At 46.7% G+C, this 24,433-nt stretch overlaps 1 protein-coding gene across 9 annotated transcripts in view; it reads right to left on the reverse strand.

The window, feature by feature from the left end:
- Positions 1-24,433, reverse strand: part of MAP7D2 (MAP7 domain containing 2) — a 97,497-nt gene that overhangs the window by 39,795 nt on the left and 33,269 nt on the right. For 5 of the 9 annotated variants that reach the window (XM_012106384.4, XM_012106381.5, XM_012106377.5 and 2 more), the window contains exons 2-5: positions 10,748-10,825; positions 9,451-9,614; positions 2,602-2,716; positions 1,630-1,728 (exon numbers count right to left, since the gene is read on the reverse strand). In XM_012106384.4, the coding sequence (XP_011961774.1) occupies positions 1,630-1,728; positions 2,602-2,716; positions 9,451-9,614; positions 10,748-10,825 (456 nt within the window). The remainder of the gene's footprint in view (positions 1-1,629; positions 1,729-2,601; positions 2,717-9,450; positions 9,615-10,747; positions 10,826-24,433) is intronic. The other 4 variants (XM_042241677.2, XM_027963068.3, XM_042241678.1 and 1 more) reach the window with 2 other exon arrangements.

Raw genomic sequence — 24,433 nt, forward strand, 5'->3', positions numbered from 1 at the left:
TGGTAGGATTTCAACATGCAGTCCTGGGTTTGGTGCTCTTACTTGCAGCCATTATTTCAGACAGGCTTGTAAAGGAAACCATCACAACAACTGGAGAGGTGCTAACAGTACCAGCCAAGCTGTGTTGGAGCTTTAGGCGAAAGGAAAGATGTGTGGCCCCGGCTCTAAAGGAAGCAAACTCATCAATAATATTTTCAAAATCTGCTCTTCTATTCATCTTGTTTACAAATGAAAGAAGTGCCATGTGTGACAATTTCTCCTGACCAACGGATGATCCTAAATAATTTTTAAATAACTTAGACTGCAGTAAAATGATATTGTTTGGGTATAAATAAAATATTTAAACTTAAAATATTATGAGTTTTAATATACTTTTCAGTGTTTCAGTAATTTTTTCAAGTATTTCAATGTTCTGAAAAAAATAACCATTAGAAATTACATAAAATCATGTCTCTAGGGATACATATTTCCCCTTCTGCCTCAGGCTCCCATATGGCTCAGCATGGTACTAGTCTTTGGAAATTCAATAGTTTGTTTATCACGAATTATTCTGTAGTGATTTTGATTAAAATATTCTTTTATCTTGATTACTGAGATTTTGGGTTTTCCCCTAAAATGAGGGCTCTGGTCACATACCTCAGCTCACCCTGGCCCAGGGCTCTGGGTGTGATTTCCAAGGAGTAATTGTCAATTCTACCTGCCCCTCTCTGGGCGGAAGGCGAGTGCCCACATGACAATGAATGTGGTCCAGGCAGCAAAGACTCCGCTATTCAGCAGCACCAATAAAAATTATTCTTTGTCAAAGAAATGCTGGAAATCAAGGATATTTATTCCTACAGCTATAATTTGACCTTCTGGGTAGGTGGTAAACATTGTATCCGTTACATCTTGTTTTTTCTCTGCCAGCCAAAGATGAGTTGAATTTCTGAAGTCATCATTAAATGGGAGCAAGGTTTTGCTAGTTCTGTTCTTGATCTAGACCCTAAGAATTTCCCAGGCCTGTATACAAAACAGAGAGCCTATTAGAGAGAGGAAATCAAGAACGAAGCCAATTTATCTCCTTTTCTGGATTCACAGTGTTAGTACTGATAAACTCAAATGCCTCTATAGGAATCCATAACATTCATACCTGCTGCTGCTGCTAAGTTGCTTCAGTCGTGTCCGACTCCATGCAACCCCAGAGACGGTAGCCCACCAGGCTCCCCCGTCCCTGGGATTCTTCCGGCAAGAACACTGGAGTGGGTTGCCATTTCCTTCTCCAATGCATACCTAACACTGTATAATTATAGATTTTGGTAACCAGAAGTGACTGAAATACACTACTACTTAATGCCTAAAACCAGTGATAAATTAGAGTGTTAAAGATCTAAATGCACAGAAGTCAAACACTGACAACATTTTCAAGGCAGAAGTTAGTGAGCTAAGGATGAAATGTCTCCAGGGTGCTAGGATGTAAGGCATGCATGTTCCACGATGACGAATAAAGAAATATGGGTACGTCATTTGTATCTCTAGAAAAAAAGTTCTAAGAAATCAATTGCAAAAGTGTTCAAGACAGACACAGTGATGGAGGAGGGTGACCGGGACAGTCATCACAAAACGCCATGGCACAGTGATGCTCAAATATACCGTTGGTTGACTCAGCAGCGGCGGCAGTGGTCCCTGGGTCCAGAGGGAGGGTGCTGGCTGCTAAACCTAGAGGAGGGGGTGGGGTATTTCCTGATTCACCTACACAGCAAAAAAAAAAATCAGACCAAAGAGAGGTAAAAGAAAAAAGTTCCAACTGCTAGTTGATTCTCACTTGCATTAGGAAATTAGAAAAAGTATCTGGGATGGGTTGTTAACTTCTCCAGATTAAAACAGAAAAATATATTCACTGACAAAAGATTGTGTATGCTAAGTCACTTCGGTCATAAGAACAATATAATAAAGTCATGAAACTGTACCACACATGTAAACCCATTTGCTCTCGGAAAGAGCTGATATACAACTCCTGCATAACATAATGGCAGATACAGAAAGAAGACACTAAAAAGATGGCAAAGCCACCCAGGGACTAGCAACAATCCATACATTAAATTAAACATCTGAAAATTTAAAGATGAGTGTGAACTGGATAATGAAATAAATAAGTCACCTTGAAACAAAACTGAAAGAGCAACAGAAATAAATGATGTGGAGTGAAGGACCCCAGCCCCCTTTAGGGGTTACTGCTGCTCAGCCTTTCCCAGTCAAGCTGTAGCCATGACTTAGTCCACAGCCACTGACCTTCCCTGAAATCAGGTTATCTCTGGGCTTGCTAGGTGGATCCAATTAAGCAGGCTCTACATTCATTTTCTTTGCTTTTTCTTTTGCTTTACCTCAAAGCCCAGTTACTGTATCAACTGCTGTTTGCAAGCAAGAAGAATGAACAGATCTCCTTCACAAGAAATGCATACACAGGAAGCTTGGCAGCTTTAAACAACACATCTGAAAAAGGTACCTGCAGACCGGTATAAAGCACCCCTAGATCTTGTGGGTGCTGGTCTGCCCATGGTCTCCCCTTCCTGCCCCGAGATCTCCCCAATGGGCCCTGCGATGCCAGGACAGTCTTTCACTCACCATCACGTCCTCCGGGTCCGGCAGCCAGTGATGCTCCTCCCGACGAGCACTTCTTCTTCAGCTCCAGCTGCTGCGAGCGCTCCAGAGACCTGCGCATCATCGCCTCCAGCCGCTCCTGTCCAGTTCATGCAAGAGAGAGCAGCATTAAGCACCCAGCCCCACCGCACTGCTGTGCCTCTGCGTGGGCGTGAGTCACCAGACAGGGCTCTCTGCTCTGCATCCAAAACCCAGGCACGCGTGCTCGCCCCACCACACCAGCGCTTTCTTAGTGGGCGGAGAATAAACGCTGCGGCTACTGCGGGCTCCCAGCGCCAACACCTCTCCCTTCCCTGGAGAGAGGCGGCTGCTGCAGCAGCCAGGCTTTGATTTGGTTAAGAATAGTGCCAGGCCAGAGTTAACTCCTTGACACCAATCCCATCCAGCAGAACTGGAATTGTGCTCTAGAACCAATTGCATCCTCTCGAGTTGAAAAGCATACAGCACTATGATTTGAGCAAACTGAAATTAAGATATAATTTGAATTTTAGTAGCCTTAAGCATAACTTTTTGGGGTGATACACCATGACTTTGAAGTCTATTTCACAAGGTCCCATTTTCATCTTAGAACTTCTTAAAGGGGAATTAACTGTGTTCTCCATTTTAACACTTTTCTGCTTGTGATACATAGTATTCTGGGGATAATACTGCAGATTTCAAAATTTTAAAAGACACAAGAGTAGGGAAACTTGTGACTACAAAATTAAGCATTTACCTATTCTCACATGTAGATGGGGGGAAGGGAGGAAGAACTAAACAGTTTTTAGCCAGAAGATAAAAACAACAACCAGGTTTCTCTCCTAACAGAGCATTTATCAAAAGCACGCCCCTGTACTAACCCAACTGTTCTTTTCATAAAGTTGGGCCTGATTGCTGGCAAGTCTCTCCCCGGTACTGGAGTGAAGCTGTCCTAATTTTGTGCTCCCTACAACCTCAATGACACTGCAAATCCCAAATCCACTCCCTGCCTCCACTGGAGAAAGTCCGCAGGGTAAGTGGTTACATGGACACCTTTTCACCCTCATAAAACTAACCCTGAGGTGCTGGGCTAATCCTAGTCTAATTTCAAACCCAAAAGATATTATTTTCTCATGGCTTAAATAAAGAAGTGAGCAAGATTAATTTAGAGTAGCACCAAAGGAGTGACTATGACTTAAGAAGTGGGGAAAGGCTCCTTTATTTCACTCACTTGAAACACAGAAAGGCCACTTAGGAGGCACGTGGATCTGCCTTTCTGTCCCTACCAGAGGAATGAGATGAGCATTCTCCACATCGCAGACTCTGCTGCATAATTTTTCCTCCATAGAGCACTGCATTAAAAGATGGCCTCTTCAGGGACCTATGAGCAGAAAGGATATTTCTTTCCTCCAGTAAATCTCAGATTTGTATTTGCTATTAACTGTGCACTAGTTTCTGGCTGAGACTCTACAATCATGAGTGTGCATTTCCTGGCAGAATCCTGTCCTTACGACCCTGGCCCATTAAATTCTCACAGTCAGTCCCAGCAGTTTGTACAAGAAAAGATAAGGGCTTGGAGGAACTAGAAAGAACTTCTTAACTATTTGAGGACTGAAGTCTGGTCACTCAAGATTGGAGCTCAACAGTATTTCATTATGTAGATTTAACATCAAGTATTTAACTTTCCTAAATGAAATCAGTCCTGAATATTCATTGGAAGGACTGATGCTGAAATTCCAATACTTTGGCCACCTGATGGGAAGAACTGACTCACTGGAAAAGACCCTGATACTTGGAAAGACTGAAGGCAGAAGGGGACCAGAGAGGATGAGATGGTTGGATGGCATTACCAACTCAATAGACGTGAGTTTGAGTAAGCTCCGGGAGTTGGTGATGGACAGGGAAGCCTGGCGTGCTGCAGTCCATGGGGTCGCAAAGAGTGGGACACAACTGAGCGACTGAACTGAACTGATTTAACTAATGACCTAATCTAAGTGTTGAAATCTTTCACCTCAGAATGAATTTAGTATTGAGTGGGTTATGAGAGACTGCATACATGTCAGAAGGACCTCACAAGATAGTTGCTCATCTATTTGGACACTAATGAGAACTAAGAACACCAAGACTGATCAGCCAGCCACATCACTGAACAGCTATCTAGGGGCATAACCATAAGGGAATGCCATCCACAGCCAGACCTACTCCTGAGTCAATAAGTTACCTTTAGAAAAAATACCTGTCATCCATCCCCAATCCACTGTGCTGCTCCAAACTCTACCATGAGCGATTCATTTCTTTGAATCATAAGCAGGCTTATGAAAATGACATTACCCCTGAGAGAAGACACAATCACTTTGTGTCTTCCCTTTGGGGGAGATGATGCAAAATAGGCAATAACCAAGGTCTCTGGTGGCTCAGTGGTAAAGAATTCGAATGCCATTGGGTGAGATGTGGGTTTGATCCCTGATCTGGGAAGATCCCCTGGAGAAGGAAATGGCAACCCACTCCAGTATCCTTGCTTAGGAAATTCCATGGACAGAGGAGCCTGGCGGGCTCCAGTCCATGGGGTCACACAGTCAGACATGACTTAGCAACTGAACAACAACAAACCAAGCTCTATGGTAAGTGGGCTTATAAAACCCAAAGTTGTCAGAATGGGATGATGCTTTTTCCAAACATGCCAAACCAAAACTTCACTCTTATTAGAGGTTAGTCCTATTTAGTCCCGTATTACACAGTATGTGTGTGGATTTTTCTGTTCCTTCCTGTGATAAGACTGTAAAGAATCCTAGATTTGGAGTCAGAAGATATGAATTCAAATCCCACTTCTGCCTGCTATCTTTTAGCCCCATGATCCTGAGTAAATCATTTGATGCCGTCCTTGGACATTAGTTCCCTTATCTATAAAATGGGGATGATATTACCTATATTACAGGTCATTCAAATTTACAAGCTAATAGGAAGCATAAGTCCAATGCTAACTGGATCCAAATTTGATGAGAAGGATTATTAACATGGCAATTTATAGCAGTGGTTCTCAAACCTGAGTGAGCTTGCATCAGAATCCCCTGGAGGGCTTGTTAAAACACCAGTTGCTCTGCCCCACTGCCAGAGTTTGAGCCAGCAGGTCCAAGGTGAATGCCCTGAGAATACATTTCTGACAAATTTCCAGGAGATGTTGGTACTGCTGGTCTTGGGATGGTACTGAGAATCACTGGTTAGAAGAAAGCCTGAGCATGAGGGAGCATGTTGAGAAACTTCAATCACATCAGAAGAACAGTATTAATAAATATCAGAGCTGCATACTGCAAATCCTACCAAGTTCTAGCTCTCCTGAGTATCATCTGATCATCAACAGAGAATGGCGAAAGGGCAACGCAGACTCTTGTCCCTAGAATGTCCTTTCCCAGGTGGGGCTTAGCGGAAGGAAGGAATGAGGGCAACTTACCCTTGACCCCTTGAGCTCTGGCCCTAGATATGCCTGGATGAACTTAACAGGAGAACCATGACCAGGGTGACGCTCTGAGTTGGCCAAGCAGTATAAAAAGCCTGTGGCAGGGCTCGGCCTGGCCACTGTTACCCAGACAGTGTCTCAGGCAGGAGTGGAGGGTTGACACACCTTCCCCGTTGCCCTTACTCCATGCATTTGGGGATGAGAGAGTGGGGACAAGCCCCTAAATGGTCCTAAGCAGGGCTCCGTGGAGGGCCTTTTTCTCTGGAAACAGACATCCACATCTGGCTAGAAAGCCACATAATCACCATGGCCCTATGCCAGCCAACGCCCTCTAAGAGCAGCCAGCTCTCATCTTAAGAAGTTTTCATTTAGTTGAGTTCAGAAAGGTCTTGTTTTTACAATCAGCCTGGTGGGTTTTGTTAGGTATCAAGCAAGAAGAAGATAAGAAGTCGTGATGTGTTAAAGTAACTTACAGAGATGAAGGTACACTTTGAAAGAGGCCTTTCCTGGTTATCTGTTTAGCAGGAGGAACAAGGAGTTGGTTCCGAGTCATGAAACTATACTTCCCTGAGTGGAGAAAGGTGAGTACACTGTGCTGTCACCCTTAACCCAGGGAGGTTAAGGTTCTGGTTCCAGAAGCTTGATGCTGGGGAGCTATGTGGCATGTGAGGGTTTCAAGAACCCACCCCAAGGAGAAGGCAGCCTGCAGCGAGAGAATGAGCTCAAGGTCAGGCTGCCAAGTGGACACTGGACTCCCGCTTCCCTAGGACAGGCCTGCCTACCTTCTAGCCTTTGAGACCTCTGGGGGCTTCTGTGGTGTCAGAGAGGAGGTATCCACGCTGAGTCTGGGGCTCACCTGCACAGATGTGAGGTGTTACCAAGAGCGACAGCAAGGTCAACAACCCTAGGAACCTGGAGCCAGGGCAGGGCTGGTGGGGAGGCGAGGAGTCAACAGGCCTTTTCTGAGCTCCTAACATCAGACTGGAGAGGCAGGAGTTGGTGGGGAACACACTTTCTAGCAAGCTAGAGAAGCAAAATGGAGTGACCCATCTTCCTGTAGAGGCTTCTCCCTGGTTGACAGAGATGGGCCCTGACAGAAAGGACTGAGATAATCCTGGCATTGTGGAGCGTCTCCACAGCCACGTGCCAAGCAGGGAGCAGCCCTCCTCAAAGATCTCCAGCGAACCATGGAGGCAAATGCAAAGGCTTTCCTTTGGAAAGGCTCCCGCAGCAGAGAGCTATCCATCCCCTCCAAAGATCCCTAACGACAATGCCAGTCGGACCTCAGCCCCAGCAGAGCAGTGATGACCAGGTTGCATGGGCAGAGTCCCTGATCTCCACTGAGGTCTCCTGGGGCTCTAAGGGCAGGAGCAGGTGGGGCAGGGAGCCCACTGCTTCCTCGGGTTGCTCCGCACCCATGGGAGGCCCAGCTCTCAGTCTTGCCCTGCTGTGTCTGGGGAAAAGGGCATGCAAGCTTGGTGTGTGTTTGCCGGCCATAGGCAGGCAGCCTGCCCCACTACCCACCAGTATCACGTAAGGGGTGAAAGGGAGCAGACAAAGCAAATAGGAAATCAGCCCAAGCACAACAAGCAAGTCAGCTGCATCAGGACTAATCAGCTGGCATGACATTCCCTCATCTGCAAGAGACTGGAGTCCGACATAAAATGATTGACTTAAAATGCCTCTGGCACTGTTGTTCAATATAAGAGTGCAGAATGCCTCAGAGGTGGACCTGTGTGGCACTGTCAGGGGTGGTGCAGGCTAAGGAAGTGTCTCCTGTGTCTTTGAGGCACCCTTTCCTGGAAGTGGCAGTGACAAGCATTCCCTGCAATCAGCAATCCTGCAGGGGGTCAGGAGTGGAAGTGCAGGGAGGAAGACCAGCTGTGAGTCAAGGACGGGAGGATGGGAAGAAAGGGGCGAGTCCAGCGACTCACGGCAAATGCCCAAGCTGGGAAAAGAGAGGTCTGTCCCGGTCGATGAAACAGCCCAGCTCACTGTGGCTTTTCTCTGGGTCTCCACGCCCTGTGCCATCATCTTTTCTGGGCAGCTCGCTCTTGACCGTGCTTCAGCCAAGGCCAGCTGGAGTCAGTGAAGGGAGCAGTTACTCTGTGCTAGTGCTTTGCCGGTGCTTTTACAAAAGTCACCTTCTTTAAGTCCTGTGACCACCTCTCTGTTCTGGGCTGAGAAGAATGAGTTCTTAGAGGGGCTGTGGGACTTGGCCTTGGCTGCCGGCTGCCTAAGTGGGAGAGCTGGGATTTGCACCAGGAGCTCGCAAAGGCACATAGGGATCCGGCTGAGACAGCAACAGTGAACTGTGACTAAGATCTTGCTTCAGGCCTCCATCCACTAAGAGGAGCAAAGAAGCTGCCACTGATGCCTGTCCGCTGTGGGCAAAGACAGTTCTAACTGTGTGTATGTGTGCATGATTGTGGTGTGTGTGTGTGTTTTTTTTTAAGTTAAAAAAAAGAACCAAAGGGTAAAGACAGTGATAATTCAGAGATTTAAAAGAAATACTGAATTTATACCAACATCTCTGTATCTTATGGGCTTCCCTGGTGGCTCAGATGGTAAAGAATCTGCCTGCAATGCAGGAGACCTGGGTTTGATCCCTCAGTCAGGAAGATCTCCTGGAGAAGGGAATGGCTACCCATTCCAGTGTTTCTGCCTGGAGAATCCCATGGATAGAGGAGCCTAGTGGGCTACAGTCCATGGGGTCGCTAGGAGTCAGACACAACTGAGCAACTAACACTTCCACTTTTCACTCTATTTTACAGTGCTGGCAATTAACAAACCTCTATATTGTTCATACTAAATGATGAGTCACTATACCTTATGAATAAAAAATGAGCATCACCTGATACAAAGCTATGATTATACTCTTAAAATATACTTGTTAAGAAAATCTATACCCCAAATATGCTTTCTAAATATACTTTCAAGGTTTAGTAATAAAGGACTCTGTCAGGTAATTACATTCCATTTCTTTTTTAAAACATAACTAGAGAGAAAGGATGATTAAAGCAAGAACCTGCATTAAAATATAAATAGAATAGCATGTTTGTATTGGAAGGTAGGCTATTTGATTTTCCAGCAGTGACTACAAGATCACGTTACTTTCTACACTCACAGCCCTTCTTCCAGCCTCATGTCTGCCCCAGAAGCATGGATGCCTCAAGTAACCCCCAGGTGGATGTCACTCAGTCCCCACCCATAATCCCCTGAGTCTTATCATTAGAGAAGACATCTGAAAGAGGATGTCTTAGAATCCAGCAAGTCCACCCTCTTCACTTCAGAGACAAAGAAATTAAGGCCCAGAGAGGCCAACCAGCTTATCTGAGGTCACACAGCAATAAACTGCTAAGTTGAATGCATCTGTCTCTTTGCTCCTGTTCGGCCCTCACCTCCTCCTCCCGGAGCTTCTGCTTCCTCTTCTCCTCCACAGCCGCCCTCTTCTGCTCCTCTCGCTGCCGCTGCTCTTCCAGCTTCTTCCACCGCTCCTCAATTTGCTTTTCATACTGGAGCTTGGCTCTCTTCTGTTTCTCCAGGATTTGCTGCTCCCGGGCAGCTGGGGGAAGGAAGGCAGAAAAAAGGTGTCATTACCGGAGTACCCCAGGCCATTTGGCTTAATATCAACAATGCAGAAGTGAGACCGAACCCCAAAAAGGAACCCAGAGGGATCGTAGGCTGCAGTAACTGAGAGGAAGGGTTCTGGCACCTCCACCACTAGCTGGGTGACCCCAGGCCTATTAGCCACATCCTCTGTCTGCCTCAGCTTCCTCTTCTATGAAGTGGGGATGTGCAACATCACAGTGTTGGGGAGACTGAATGAGACAATGCAGAGAAAGCAGACAGTCACCGCCCCTACACGTGGGAGCTCTATCTGTCATCACCATCAAGTCAGACTTGTCCCAGTGGCTAGGCCACGTGGGGGATTGAGAAATGAGAGCTATCAGGGTATCATCATTCAGGATACATTAGCTGTACATACACTGCATACCAGATGCTGAACTGGGTGAAAGTAAACAGAAGAGGATGAACAGGACTGTCTTCCTTCTTGAGACATTTACTAAGGGGCCTTAACTCCACCTGGCCAAGCAGGCAAGGGTTCCCTGGAGGATGCAACGTCTGAGGTGACCATGAGGAGGCAGTCATTGAGACGGATTCACAAGCTTCTCTTCCGTCTCAGTGCCCTAGGGAAGCCACTCTCTACCTACCTGAGGCACCCTGTGGGGAACACCCTTGATGCTTCTGTCCACAGCCTGCAAGGTAGGACAGCCTTTCCCAACAGGACAGCCTTTCCCAGCTGGTTCCCTGTCCTAACATAGAAATGGCCTTCTGTGTCGATTTCCTCTGTTCCTCCAAGGATGGCCCTTCAGCTGCCCTGGGCAGAGGTCGCCTGAAGAGGGGGGTGGTGTGCAGAGAATGTCTCTCATTCTTCAGCACCCTATCCACAGCTGTAGTGCAGTGCCAGTAACAGAGCTTCAACACGTGCTCAGGGAGTAAATCAACCACTCTGAGAATTATGTAATATCTGTGAACGGATCAGTGGTAATGATGGTTTGCTCCCAGTTTTCCACGTTGACCTAGCAACTGTCCCAGTTCTTTTCTCATTTAGTCACAAATTTCTAACAATCCTGAGAAAAGACACCATCATATCTCTACTCCCTTAGACCTAAACAGCCAAAGTGCACAACTTACCAAGACATTTTTCTCTTTCTTCTCGTCTTTCTTTAGCTAGTCGTTGTCTCTCATCGGATTTTAAAAATCCTTCCATGCCTACAAGCGAGAAAACACGATTAAAGACTTCACTCTCCCCATCTGCTGAGTGTCAGGGGGCGCTGGGGCCGCACCCTGAGTCTGGTCACACACACACATCAGCATCAACATCACTTCACCCGCAGAGTGAAGTGATCCATCACTCCCTACCACAGGGGAGGATGGCCCAGACTTAAGAGTTGAGGAGTGGTAGCTGTGGCTGTCACGCTCACCCGCCAAGCTGGGCTGAAGTGGCCCCAGGCCAGCCCTGGAGAACTAACCTTCCTCCTAGTTCTCTGGCTCCAGGCCTGGCCCCAGAGGAGTCAGAAAGCTCAATTAGGGACAGGCCTGGCAACATGCAGAAAAGCCTACCAGGCTTCCCCTGGTCCAGTTCACAGGGGAAGGCAGATGCACAAAAGAAAACAAAATTATTACACAAATTATTATTATTATTAGGGCTTCCCTGGTGGCTCAGATGGTAAAGCATCTGCCTGCAATGCAGGAGAGCCAGGTTCGATCCCTGAGTTGGGAAGATCCCTGGAGAAGGAAATGGCAACCCACTCCAATATTCTTGCCTGGAAAATACCATGGATTGAGGAGCCTGGTGGGCTAACAGTCCACAGGGTCGCAAAGAGTCGGACACGACTGAGCGACTTCGCTTTTTCGCTTTTATTATTATTAGTGAACATTCGACTTTCTGGAAGAAGACAGCTGCTGAGGGGCATGTATGAGTGAGCTGGAAAAAAGTAACACTCAAGTTTGATTTTGGTTCTACTAAGTTTGCTCCCATGTCAATCTTAGCATTTTATAATCACAAAGAAGGAATATGATGTACTCCTGTTTACTTGTTATTTCATTTTGTTTTATTTATCAGTATAAGAAATAAAATGGAACAAATGGCAATTCCCCCCTAAAATGTCCGGGAAACATCCCAGGAGCTCCACATCTCCACTCATCTTCTACACGACCCTAAAGGGCTTTCTGAAGCAAAGATGAAATGATCTTCGTGGTTGCTTTAGGATTAAAAATAATTTACTGCACTTGCTCACAGCTGATCATTCATGAGTATTACTTACACAATGGTCAAGGACCACATTCTGGAGAAACTGGCTTTAGTGCTGCTATAACCGGACTGATGTGCCCAGCACCTGGGTCGCCTCTGTGGTAATATCACAGCTGACTTCACAGTATGCGCCTTTCAAGGGTGTGCCTTCCACTGCCCAGGAGAGAGGCCCGGAGGTTTGGACCGCAGAGCAGCAGCAGGAATGCGGATAAGGATGGATGTGATAAGCTCTGGGTTGTCACAATTCCCCAGAAGCATCTAATTTTGCTCCTGGATTATGCAGCTGGGATATTAAAGCTCAAGAGAGAAGTCTTGGAAAATCAACCCAAGTGCCACTTCCCATTTAAAAAAAAAAAAACACTGAAGTATAGTTAACTTCCAGTGTTGTGAGTCACTTTCAGGTGTACAGCAAAGTGGTTCAGTTATACACGTACATACATACACACATGTATATTGCTTCACATTCTTTTCTACTATAGGTTATTACAAGATATTGAGTATAGTTCCTTGTGCTATACAGTAGGTCCTTGCTGATTATCTATTTTACATATAGTAGTGCATGTATGTTAATCACAAACTCCTATTTTCTCTCTATCCCCTTTTCCTCTTTTAGTAATGATAAGTTTGTTTTCTATGTCTGGAGTTTATTTCTGTTCTGTAAATAAGTTCACTTGGTTTTTGTGAACTCTTAATCATTACGATTAATGATTAATGGCATCACCGACTTGATGGACATGAGTTTGAGCAAGTTCCGGGAGTTGGTAAAAGACAGGGAAGCCTGGCGTGCTGCAGTCCATGGGGTCGTAAAGAGTCAGACACAACTGAGCAACTGAACTGAACTGAACTGAACTACAATGGTACCAACGACACGAACAGCATCAAGAATTTAAACACCCAACTTCTCAGCTCATCAGTGTTGCTCTCCCAGTCTGACCCCTTTCCCTTACACCCCCTGAACTTGTATGAACCCCATCCACCTTCAAGAGCCCACAGTTTCCCAGATCCGTGAAGCTCTGTGCCCTCACATTGGTCGCAGAATCCTAATTTCATTCTGCTTAGCTGCAGGGTACTGCCTCCCTGCAGGGAGTGAGGGCCTACTGAGCCAAGGGCGGGTCTGCATCTCTAGGTCCACCTGCTGGGCCACACCCTACCCCACAAGCCTCAAGGTGCATACACAACACTCAAAGACAGGAATGTGGTCAGTGGTAGGGTAGCGGGGAGAGAAAACCAGATTTCTCCATGATGATTCTCTAAACATTTTCAACCTCTAGTCTCTACCTTAAGCATTTGATTAATAAGGATTTGTTCTGTATGAAAATCTACAAAGAGAAGCCAACAACCCCTGGACAGATGCTGGCAACAGCACCCACATCTACTTCACAGCTCAGGCATGACCTGTCACCCTCCAGATCTAAGATACAGACTGAGAACCACTGAAAGTGTTCTTTGAACAGAAGAAAAAGAGAAAAACTGAGGAAAAAGGGCCAAGCACATTTGAAATTGGCCATGGTACCTTAAGGCTTTACCAACAGAAGGATGGCTGTTGCAGAGATATGCATGATTTTGGGCTGCCCCCTTGTGGGCACTTGTAAGAGTCACACTCTCAAATCATTTTTCAAAAAATCTTCATTATCAGGCTCATAGTCATGACCTGCTTTGTCATAACAGGAGGCTACAATGTATAAACCAAGTCCACTGCTTGAATTTACCTGGCCCAATCACCCCATGATGACAGAGGTACTATTATGACTCTCATCTTACAGGTACAAAAACGGTACACAGAGGTTAACTTGTTCAAGGTTACGCCATCAGAAAGTGGAGATGCAGATTCCAACCTAAGAACCTGACTCCAGGACTCACTCTTAATCACTGCTTTCTCACATGGCAAAAGAGGAAACGTAATAGCTCAATCTCAGCACCAATGAATAAATGCTTCGTGGCTTTCTGAGACTCTATTATACACAAGGAACAAGTTCCATCCTTGTCCCAAGAATGCACATGCAAATTTGGAGAGAAGTGCAAGACCAACTCATTAGAGAAGTACCGATTAAGCACTACTGTGAGCTGGGCACTGGCCAGCTGTGAACAGATGTGCTAAGTATTTGCTTCCTCTTCATACTGATGGTTTGGAAATGACTGGATGCTGCGTGGGGAAAGGGGGTAGCCAGATGACCCCTGGGGCAGCCGTGCCATGCAATTTTGCTTGGGCCCCTCTGAGGGGGATGAAGTGACTCAGTCCAAGGTGGGTAACCTAGAATCTCTATACACTCTCACAAGGCAGCGACAAGCCATTCTTCTCTGTTTAAGATAATCAAGATTAAATGCAATTAACAATTCTGTTCCTCCATCACACTGGGCCTGTTTTAGGCACTCACTAGCCACATGAGGCTGTCAACCACTGTACTGAAAAACAGTGAACCAGGAACCTCAAGGCTCACTCTCGTGATTCACATGTAACTGCCCTGGGACACACACAAATGAAGAATTCAGAGTCCAATCAAGGTTGAGTTTTGCTGGGTGAGTAAGACTGTGGTAAGGCATCATTTTTCTACATAGCATCTGCCTCTCCTGATTAAAAGAACTGTCAAGCAATCATTTCTAGAACATCCATTTGAGGAGAAGCCAAATAATTATATCTCCATTTCCACCTTGTGATCCCTGATGAACCTCTGGGGACCTCTGCCAAGAGGTTCCACCCGAAGGATGAAGGAGTACTGCACAAAGCAGACAGCCCCTATGTGTTCAGGGGCGTGGACCTGACCAGTTAGCATCACTGCAGCAACGCAGCCTGAGAAGTCGAGGTAGACTATGATTCACAGGCTCAGGGCAAGTGACCTTAATACACGAATGCTAACACCACCAGGAGACTTCCACTAAAGACATGGGTATGGGTGGGTGTGTGTGTGTGTGTGCGCACATGCACGCACGTGTGTGTTCAGTTGCTTAGTCGTGTCCAACTCCTTGTGAACTCACGGACTGACGTCCGCCAGGCTCCTCTGTTCCTGGGCTTTCCCAGGCAAGAATACTGGAGTGGGTTGCCACTCCCTTCTCCAGGGGATCTTCCCAATCCAGGGACTGAACCTGAGTCTCCTGCATTGGCAGTGATGACTTGAGCCAGGGTTAGCAACCCTAGCTTTGAGAGCTACTATTGCACTGAGAGTTAGTTCAGTTCAGATGCTCAGTCGTGTCTGACTCTTTGTGATCCCATGGACTGCAGCACGCCAGGCTTCCCTGTCCATCACTAATTCCCGGAGCTTGCTCAAACTCATGTCCATTGAGTCGGTGATGCCATCCAACCATCTTATCTTCTGTTGTCCCCTTCTCTTCCCACCTTCAGTCTTTCCCAGCATCAGGGTCTTTTCCAATGAGTTAGTTCTTCGCATCAGGTGGCTAAAGTATTGGAGTTTCAGCTTCAGCATCAGTCCTTCCAATGAATATTCAGGACTGATTTCCTTCAGGATGGACTGGTTGGATCTCCCTGCAGTCCAAGGGACTCTCAAGAGTCTTCTCCAACACCACAGTTTAAAAGCATCAAATTTTCGGAGCTCAGCTTTCTTTATGGTCCAACTCTCACATCCACACATGACTATTGGAAAAACCATAGCTCTGACTAGATGGACCTTTGTTAGCAAAGTAATGTCTCTGCTTTTTAATATGCTGCCTAGGTTGGTTACAGCTTTTCTTCCAAGGAGCAAGTGTCTTAATTTCATGGCTGCAGTCACCATCTGCAGTGATTTTGGAGCCCAGGAAAATAAAGTCTGTCACTGATTCCATTGTTTCCCCATCTGTTTGGAAGTGATGGGGACACCCCATGAAGTGGTGGGACCGGATGCCATGATCTTTGTTTTTTGAATGGTGAGAAGGCTTTGGTGTAGTCAATAAAGCAGAAGTAGATGTTTCTCTGGAACTCTCTTGCTTTTTCTATGATCCAACAGATGTGCTGGCAATTTGATCTCTGGTTCCTCTGCCTTTTCTAAAACCAGCTTCAACATCTGGAAGTTCACGATTCATGTACTGTTGAAGCCTGGCTTGGAGAATTTTGAGCATTACTTTACTAGCATGTGAGATGAGTGCAATTGTGTGGTAGTTTGAGCATTCTTTGGCATTGCCTTTCTTAGAGATTGGAATGAAAACTGACCTTTTCCAGTCCTGTGGCCACTGCTGAGTTTTCCAAATTTGAAATAGCTCAACTGGAATTCCATCACCTCCACTAGCTTTGTTTGTAGTGATGCTTCTTAAGGCCCACTTGACTTCGCACCCCCGGATGTCTGGCTCTAGGTGAGTGCTCACACCATCGTGGCTATCTGGGACATTAAGATCATTTTTGTACAGTTCTCCTGTGTATTCTTGCCACCTCTTCTTAATATCTTCTGCTTCTGTTAGGTCCATGCCATTTCTGTCCTTTATTGAGCCCATCTTTGCATGAAATGTTCCCTTGGTGTCTCTGATTTTCTTGAAGAGAGCTCTGGTCTTTCCCATCCTCCTGTTTTCCTCTATTTCTTTGCACTGGTCGCTGAGGGAGGCTTTCATATCTCTCCCTGCTGTTCAGCGTTAGTGCCACAGGGGAAACTGCACAACGGGTCCACGGGGTCCCCCTGTAGCACTGCTTACAACTGCGTGAATCTGCAATACCCTCAAAGTAGGAGCTTTTCAAAATGCACTTTAGTCACTCAGTTGTGTCTGACTCTTTGCGATCCCATGGACTGTAGCCCACTTGCTGAAGTGTAAAACCCTGGGAGGGACCCAAAGACAAAGAGGGAGCAGGTGACACCTTCCTAGAAGGACAAGGGGCAGCCCTGCCAGAGTCACCTCTGCCTCATTCTTGATGCAGTAATGCTTCCTGGGGTGAGGACGCTCAGGAGGTGGTGTGTACCCCTGAAACTGAGGCGTTTTCCTGGGTAATTCACCCCTAGAGGAAATAAGAATCAAACAGGGATCCTGAGCAGACAAACAACTATTTTCTGTGAACAGAAGAGCATAAAATTTCATACTTTGCTGACCTGCTCTTGCTTAGAGTAACTTCCCGTTATCCTTGGGCTGTGGCAAGACTTTTTAAAAAACTAATTTAAAAATGTATTTTTATTAGCCTCAGGCACTCTCTCTCTAGAATATCAATGAGTTGATATTAGTCAATTATTCATGTTATGTAATAACCGTTATCGAAATGCAAAGTTTTTAAGTGAAGCCAGCTGTGTTCGACTTTTAAAAACTGACTGCATTAAATGAATTTTAAAGTAACCTTGCTAATGACAGCTCACGTCTGTGCAATTACAATGCCCAGACAAAGGGAAGGGACTCAGGAATGAAGAGCTCATCAAATAGGAAGCCATGTCTGCCAGCCCCTCCTGTGGGGGGCCCACCCCTCTGTGGACTGGCAGGCAGGGATGCACCAACAACTCGGTGATGATCTGTCTCAGGTCATGGAGACCACTGGTCCTCACCTGTGGCCACAGGCCATCACCTGGGGAGCTCTAACAATTATGGTGCCTGTGCCTCCCTCCCAGAGACTGGCCTTGTTGGCTCAGGTGTGGCCAGGGTGCTGGTGCTCTAAGAGCTCCCATGTGATGCTTCTGTTCAGAAGGACTGACACTGCTCCTAGCCTGCTGCTCCTCCCACTGCAGCGCGGGTTGGAACCACTTGGAGGGTTTGTGAACCCAGAGTGCTGGACGGCACTCCCAGAGTTTCATGGAGTGGGCCTAGGGCCCGCCAGAGAAGGGTGTCCAAGACCCACACCTTAAGAGCTGCTGTTCTACTAGACTAGGTTGATTCTACAGGGCAAGGCCCTGCCTCCAGCTCCTCTCTGGATGTCCAGAGCCCAGCTAAGTGTGGGGCTCAAAGAGTGGGTCCCCAGTCATGTCTGCAGAAGGAACAACTGGCCGTCTGCCTGCACCCTCCTGCACAGAGTCTGCCATGGCTGTTACTGCCCCTACGCTACTCTCTGCGCGTGCGCATCTGCCCCTCGCCCTCTAAGCCCCAAGACCTTGCACATGGTACTCAAATAGTTACTAAATGAGGGGCCATGAATATTATGTCCGTTTGATGGAAACCTCCCCATTTGTAGAGCATTAAACCAAGTATCAGAAGTGTCTATAAAAATGAGGAACATTTTAAAATATCTTTGTAGCCATTATTTTGCTGGATCTGTTCAGGAAATTCAAAGGTCAAGAAAGGAAGGTAGCTTCCCCCACAATTGCTAACAGTTTCCAGGTGATCAGGTCTCCTTTGAGAACCACTGATCTACTCCATTCCTTACCAGCTATAACCTTCTGAATTGGCTTAGATTCTCTTTTCACTGCAGTGAAAAAGTCTGTATTACAATGTTGCCACTGAATTTGTTACTTCCAATGTGACTCTTTCAAGGATTATGTCATAATTTATATTAATACTTCAAAAAGAGGCAGGCCTGGAACTAGCATTTACGTTCAATAGCTATTGACTACTATAGGATGGAGGTGTACATATCCAAGTATCAAAACACATTTTTAAAAAATGTATAGAGATACCAAAAAGTCCTTAAAAAGTGGGGAAATAGAGAATATAAGAAATAAGAATATATACAAATTTACACTGCTATTATGTTTTTATAAAATATGCTAAATTTCTAGCAGTTTCCTTTAAAACAATTGAATTAAAATTTCCCCCAAAATGTCAATGTTGTAAGAGTATTACTAAATGACTTAAATGCTTCCTAAATGATTTTCTTAAATCACAACTGCACAGCTAAGAGAAGGGCCAGTTTTTTTTTGCTTTTCAAAGTGTAGAACTGGTTCAAGTCCAAACAATCACAGAGTATAGCACTTTGACATAAAGGTCAAACAATAATGGATCTCAGATCGCATCATTCTTGCCCTGGAACCAGGAATCTGGTACATAATCGTCACCAATCCACACCGATCTCCTAGGCTTACTGGAAGAAGGAAGGCACAACAGCCAAGTCCTACAGCAACTGCCCTAGGTTTCCTCTTCTGTAAGATGGAGAAACAGTAGTGCCTCTCTTACAGTGAGGATGTAATGAAAGCTCACAAGCGCTGATTAACCATGCCCAGGACACAGCGGGAGCACAGTGAATTCAGCTAGTCTGTGCTGCCCACGCTAGTCTGCCTGTGCCTAGTTACAGCTCTCCCTCTTCTGCTAACGAGGGCTCCTGCCCACAGGACTGACCATACTACCTTGCCTAACACAGCTGATGAGACAGAGCGTGCACTATGCTGCCAGTCTAAAACCATAGCGAGCGTTCCTTTCCTATAAAAATTATACTGGGAACATGTATACATGCCTTTGACTTCTCAGTCACCAACCATTACTTGTGCCTACACATGCTGGCATTCCCCTTCTGGTAACTCCGTGGAAATTAGATCTTATCTCTAGTAGGACAAGTAACTTCCTACTAAAACAAGAATACACAGGTGACATTTCACAAACACTAATTGCGAAGGTGGTATGTGATGACGCTGTTCTTCACCATCTCAACAGTAGATTGCCTAGTTATACTCACACACATGTAAGCAGCCAGCCTAGGAACTCCTGCCACAGCAACTCAGGCTCCCATAACCACAGGAAAACACACCACACCAAGTTATAAAACTCAACTGCACCCAGTTTGACCAACTGTACACAGGTTCACAGGCTAGCCCGGCTTCTTCTAAAGGTGCCATTTATTAAGCACCTATCTCCTGCCTGGCATCATGCACTCCAAGATGGAGAAAGTGAGACTCTCCCCAGGGGTTAAGACTTCTGTCCAAAGTCGCAGCTGCTAAGTGGCAGAGCTTGGATTTGAGGCCAATCTGGCTGACTCCCAAGCTGATGGGCATCAACTCAATAGTGAGAGGGAAGGCCACCTGAAGGGAAGAGCCCTGACCTAGGGATCTAGGTGTCCAGAAACTGAGTAGCTGTTCCTACCAGGATTCACAAAGGAGGCGGTAAGGCTACTACTATGCAGTCTAGAACAAGTCCCTGATTCCCTTGATCTTTAAACCCTTCTTTCAAATCTACAGTGTCTGCAGCTTGCCCCCACGGCCTCCTTGGCAGCCTGGGCCCCTGACTGTTGGAGGACTACTATGCTAATTGAGGGGGAAAGGGGACTGGGGCAAGAAAATGTACGCACTGGTTAAAATTTACCTGATGGCACACTTGAAAGGTGTGCACTTTAGTGTAAGATACCTATTTCTAACACTACAACAACTGCAACAACACACAGAAAAGACAAAATTCAGTGCTAGCCAACCTGCCATATATCAGTAGTGCTCAAGGCTGCAAAGAGCAGGCCTGGATCTCCCAGGCAACTGCATCCTCAATGCGGCTCCGTGAAGCGGTGAGGGAGCTCCAAGGGCAGCGTGGGAGACAGGAGGTGAGCCTCAGCAGGGCTGATGTGGAACTGAAGACACCAGCAAAGGCCCAGGGACTGGCTCAAGCTGCAGGGCTCTTAAAGAGCACGTGGTGATTCGGGAGAGAAGGGGTCTACACAGCCAGTTCCGGACTCTGCCTTGACCCCTTCTCTTCCAGGGTCCCTTTACCTGCCTTTCTCACGCCTTTTACTGTCTCCACCCTATACCAGATCTCAGCTACTCATTGTCCAAAAGGCCTGGCTCTTCTACAGCCATCAGAGGAGCTATCGCCATTTGTATCACTTCCACACTCATATGGAGCTCAGTCCTGGGGGCTTCTTCCAGGTTCCATCTACGTGGCCCTTCCAATAGTGCCCCAGTCAAGGGACCCTGAGTAATCCCTTCACCTCTCAGAGCTTCGGGCTCCTCTTCTGTATAAATCAGGATCATTACTACCTACTTCCCAAGGTTACAGTGTGTGTTGGGGGATGGGGGTGCTGTGAAAATGCTTGGCAGCAGGAGGAGCCACAGTTGGCTCCCTTCCCCTGATGATATACGAGAACACAGACCAAACAAGTCGTGGCAGTCATGCACTGGGTCCAGGCCCCAGACCACGCAATCTGAAGCTCTGCACACTTCCGTCTCCCCATGAACCCCACGAAATTGCCCCAAGAGACCTGCCGCAACTTTCCACAAGGTCCCAGTTTACATTCTAAGATTTCCTCTCCTCTGCTGAGCCGACAATTCATTTGAAAGGTGAGGTGAACAAAGTCAAAGGTAGCTAAAAGAAGACAATGAGCAGCTAGAAAAATTCAACTCGATTAATGACCTACTGAGCACTGCAGTGCAGAAACTTCCCTCCTACGCTGGCTCCTCATCTGGGAGGCACCTGGACTCCTGTGTTTCTACAATAAATTTAATACATGTTTGTATCATTTCAAAAGGACCCACTGTTTGCAATATGACTTGCTAGCTAAATGAAACCTGCATAATTTCCCCTCCACCCTTCTGAGTTCTTGGCTGGGACCCCCTGTAATATAGATGGAACTTTTTTTTAAGATTTATTTATTTTTGGTTGTGCTGGGTCTTTGTGCATGCTCTTCTCATTGCGGTGGGTTTTCTTGTGGAACACAGGCTCTAGGGCATGCAGGCTTCAGAAGTTGCGGCTCAAAGGCTCTCTAGAGTTCAGTATTTGTGGTACACAGGCTTAGTTGCCCCTTGGCATGTGGGATCTTTCAGAACCCGGGATCAAACTCACATCCCCTGCATTGGCAAGCTGATTCTTAAACACTAGGCCACCAGGCATGCCCTAGGCAGAAGTTTATTAAATATATATGTCATGTACATATGGGAGGTTCTCAGGAAACCAATCACACTCTCCAGGATGGCCCAAACCACTACCTCAAATACCACTTGCAGCTAAAGACCAAAGACAGATGTGAGTGAGAGGTGGAATTCATGGAAGGTGAGAGGGGGAAATGCTTGGTAAACACAGGCTGCCCTGCAACGCAGATACGTCTCCCAGGTTTAAAAGTCATCCGTATCCATGGTAAAAGCCATCTTCCTAATATAGGCCCCCTCTTCCTAATGTAAATTTCCTTTATAAATACAGATTTCCCTTACAAAAGGACCATTTTCAGAGCTTCTCAGGCGTCTGTAGTTTCTCAAAATAATCCTATGCCAAAGAGGCGTACTTCATATTTTGAGTAGTGTATTCTACCCCCTTTGCCAGCCAAGCTCAAGGCTCGCCAAGGCAGCTGGGTGGCTCCGCACTGACGCCCATCCTCCCAACCTTCCCTACCTCCAGGCTCCCCTGCTCTGTGTGCCTCTCACTGTCACACAGCTAGCTACAGCTACAGGCCTGTGGATTCCACCTGTCCTTTCCAGGGTGATGAGCAAGAAAGAGGGAAGTAGGAGCTGGTGCTCGATAAGAGCAAACATGGACAGCAGAGCACGCCTAGACGCTTCTGTCACAGATGGGGCAAGCGGGGCCAGGGGACCGAGGTTGCCCTCAGGGTCCTTTAGAGATGGAGAAGCTCTGACACAGGGGGCTTTGGTGTGAGCATCCAAGGCCGGCCTGTCCCAATCAAGGGGTAAGGCTCAATGTGAAGACAGAATGACCTTTGAAAAGCCCTCCTGTTCCCCAGCAAGGATGGAGAAGAAGCTGGAAGCCAGTGAGCGCTCTGGAGCCAGTTGAGTACAGGTTCTACTCTCACAGATATCTTGGAGCATCAGGGGAGAGGTAACAGAGGGGCAGAGGGGGAGAGGAGGGAAGGAGGGAAAGGGAGGGGGCAGGAGAAAGAGACACACACACACACATTCACACACACGCACACTGCTCAGAACACTGCCTGCTGTGCTCAATAAAGGTCAGGCGTCGCCGTTTCTGAGCCTAGCCCAGGGCTGTCCTTCAGTGGTTGGGCGGAGGTGGGTTCTAGGGTTGCACACCACAGGGGACATGGTCGTTTAGTGTGGACTCAGAAAGGCCTTGGACATCTGCAAAGAGTGCCAGACACAGGGGGAAAAAAAATAACTCTTCTTATTTGCTTTTTTCAGCAGTGAAGTACAAGACACTGAAAAATGTCTCTTTGAAGATGTGGACAGAATCCAGCAGGTAAAAGCTGGTAATGAGAAATAAACTACAGCATTCTCATTATTAGTACTGCCATTTGATTTTTTGTGTATGTTTCATGATGATGACCATAAAAGGTGTGCAAAGGATCCCAAAGTGGCACTGGAGACCCTGCTGGCTTGTCTTCATGCCATCATGACCAGGTCCCCATCGGATCCCGGATTCCTATGGTGGGAAGAGCTGTGCCCTTGATGAGTGAGGCACCAGAAGCTCCCTCATTCTCTCCTTCCTTGTTTCCTGCCTCCCACAGCGACACGCGTTGGGTGATGGCAGTCTGCCCACCCTCCCTGTTAACAGGGTTGGCAAGAGCCTTCAGGGCCCTTCCCTAAGGACAGCCCCTTGTTCCCAGGCTGCCTGCTTCCCTACAGTCACCTCAGTAGGCTTCAGACCTGCATCTTGACCACTGCTGAGCAACTCAAGCATCCAAGGTGAACTCTCGTGCTGTAGACCCATCTATTCACAGTCTCAGCCCTGGGCGGCTGAGCCCCACCTCGGAGACGGCCCTCGTTACACCAGTGCATCGAGGGGCCAGTGACAGGCCAGCAGGACTGAACTGGAGGCCTCAGTGCGGTGCTTGGGCATGTGGCTCGAAAAAGATGTGTTTTAAAACAAAATGCAAAGGGTAAATAAAGAGGTTAGAAAAACAATCACTCTTTGCATTGCAAACAATGTGAAGACATCAAGAAATTGGAAAGCTGTAATAATTTCCTTTTCTCCCAGAAAAGCATGCCCAGCAGGATTGCTCGGCCCTGCCCCAAAGCACAGGCCCTGCATCTGGCATCCTTAAACAAGGACGGTCTTCAAGGGCACTTCAAGGCCTCGAGGCGGAAACAGCTTCCTGACTCAAATAGGCTGTTTTTAAATTGAGAGGACAGAGCAAAATGTGTGCCCCACTCCATGTCACTCAGGGCAGTCTGGCATGCCTTTCTAGGCAACCTTGCAGAGATCTTCAGCTTGCTAATTAAATTTACCCCCACTTCACCCCATCTAAATACCTCTTTGGAAAAACAAAAACCACATAAATCTTAAAGTTCTAGTTATTCAGTAGGTCTGAAACCTACTGAGGTGACTGGGAAGGAGGGGCTGTCCTCAAGGAGGGGGCCTTGGTGGGCAAAAGTTTATTTTGAAAACAGTAAGATTACAGATTGTAAGAGAAAAGATTAAGATTACAGATTGACAAGAGAAAAGGCAAATTGTGAATCACACTCCTCATTTCTGAGAATGATTTTTGCAGAGTAAAACCACAAGGCCTTCAGAAGTGAAGTCTGAAGGGTCACAGCTCTGTGCAGGCTTCTCTTTGGGTTGTTCCACGGGAAAGGCTCCTGCCATTCAAGACAATGCGTGACAAACGCCCGTTTGTGCACCACAGCTGGGTTTGAGCACGGCCACCTTGCCTGTTGTGGCTGTCACTGTTTCTCTCCTTTTCTCATCACAAGAATATAAAAACTGATAATACGTGTTTTTTCAAATCTTGCAAATACTATCACCAAAGAAAAACAACATGCCAGCCCATCACAGCAACCCAGCTTTGGATTCACATTATTTTAAATTAGCCAGACTGTCACACTTAAAGGTCACTACATACATTTCTATTACAGCTGACCCCAGAC

The sequence above is a fragment of the Ovis aries genome, chromosome X (genome assembly GCF_016772045.2).
Source record: "Ovis aries strain OAR_USU_Benz2616 breed Rambouillet chromosome X, ARS-UI_Ramb_v3.0, whole genome shotgun sequence".
Taxonomy (NCBI): Eukaryota; Metazoa; Chordata; class Mammalia; order Artiodactyla; family Bovidae; genus Ovis; species Ovis aries.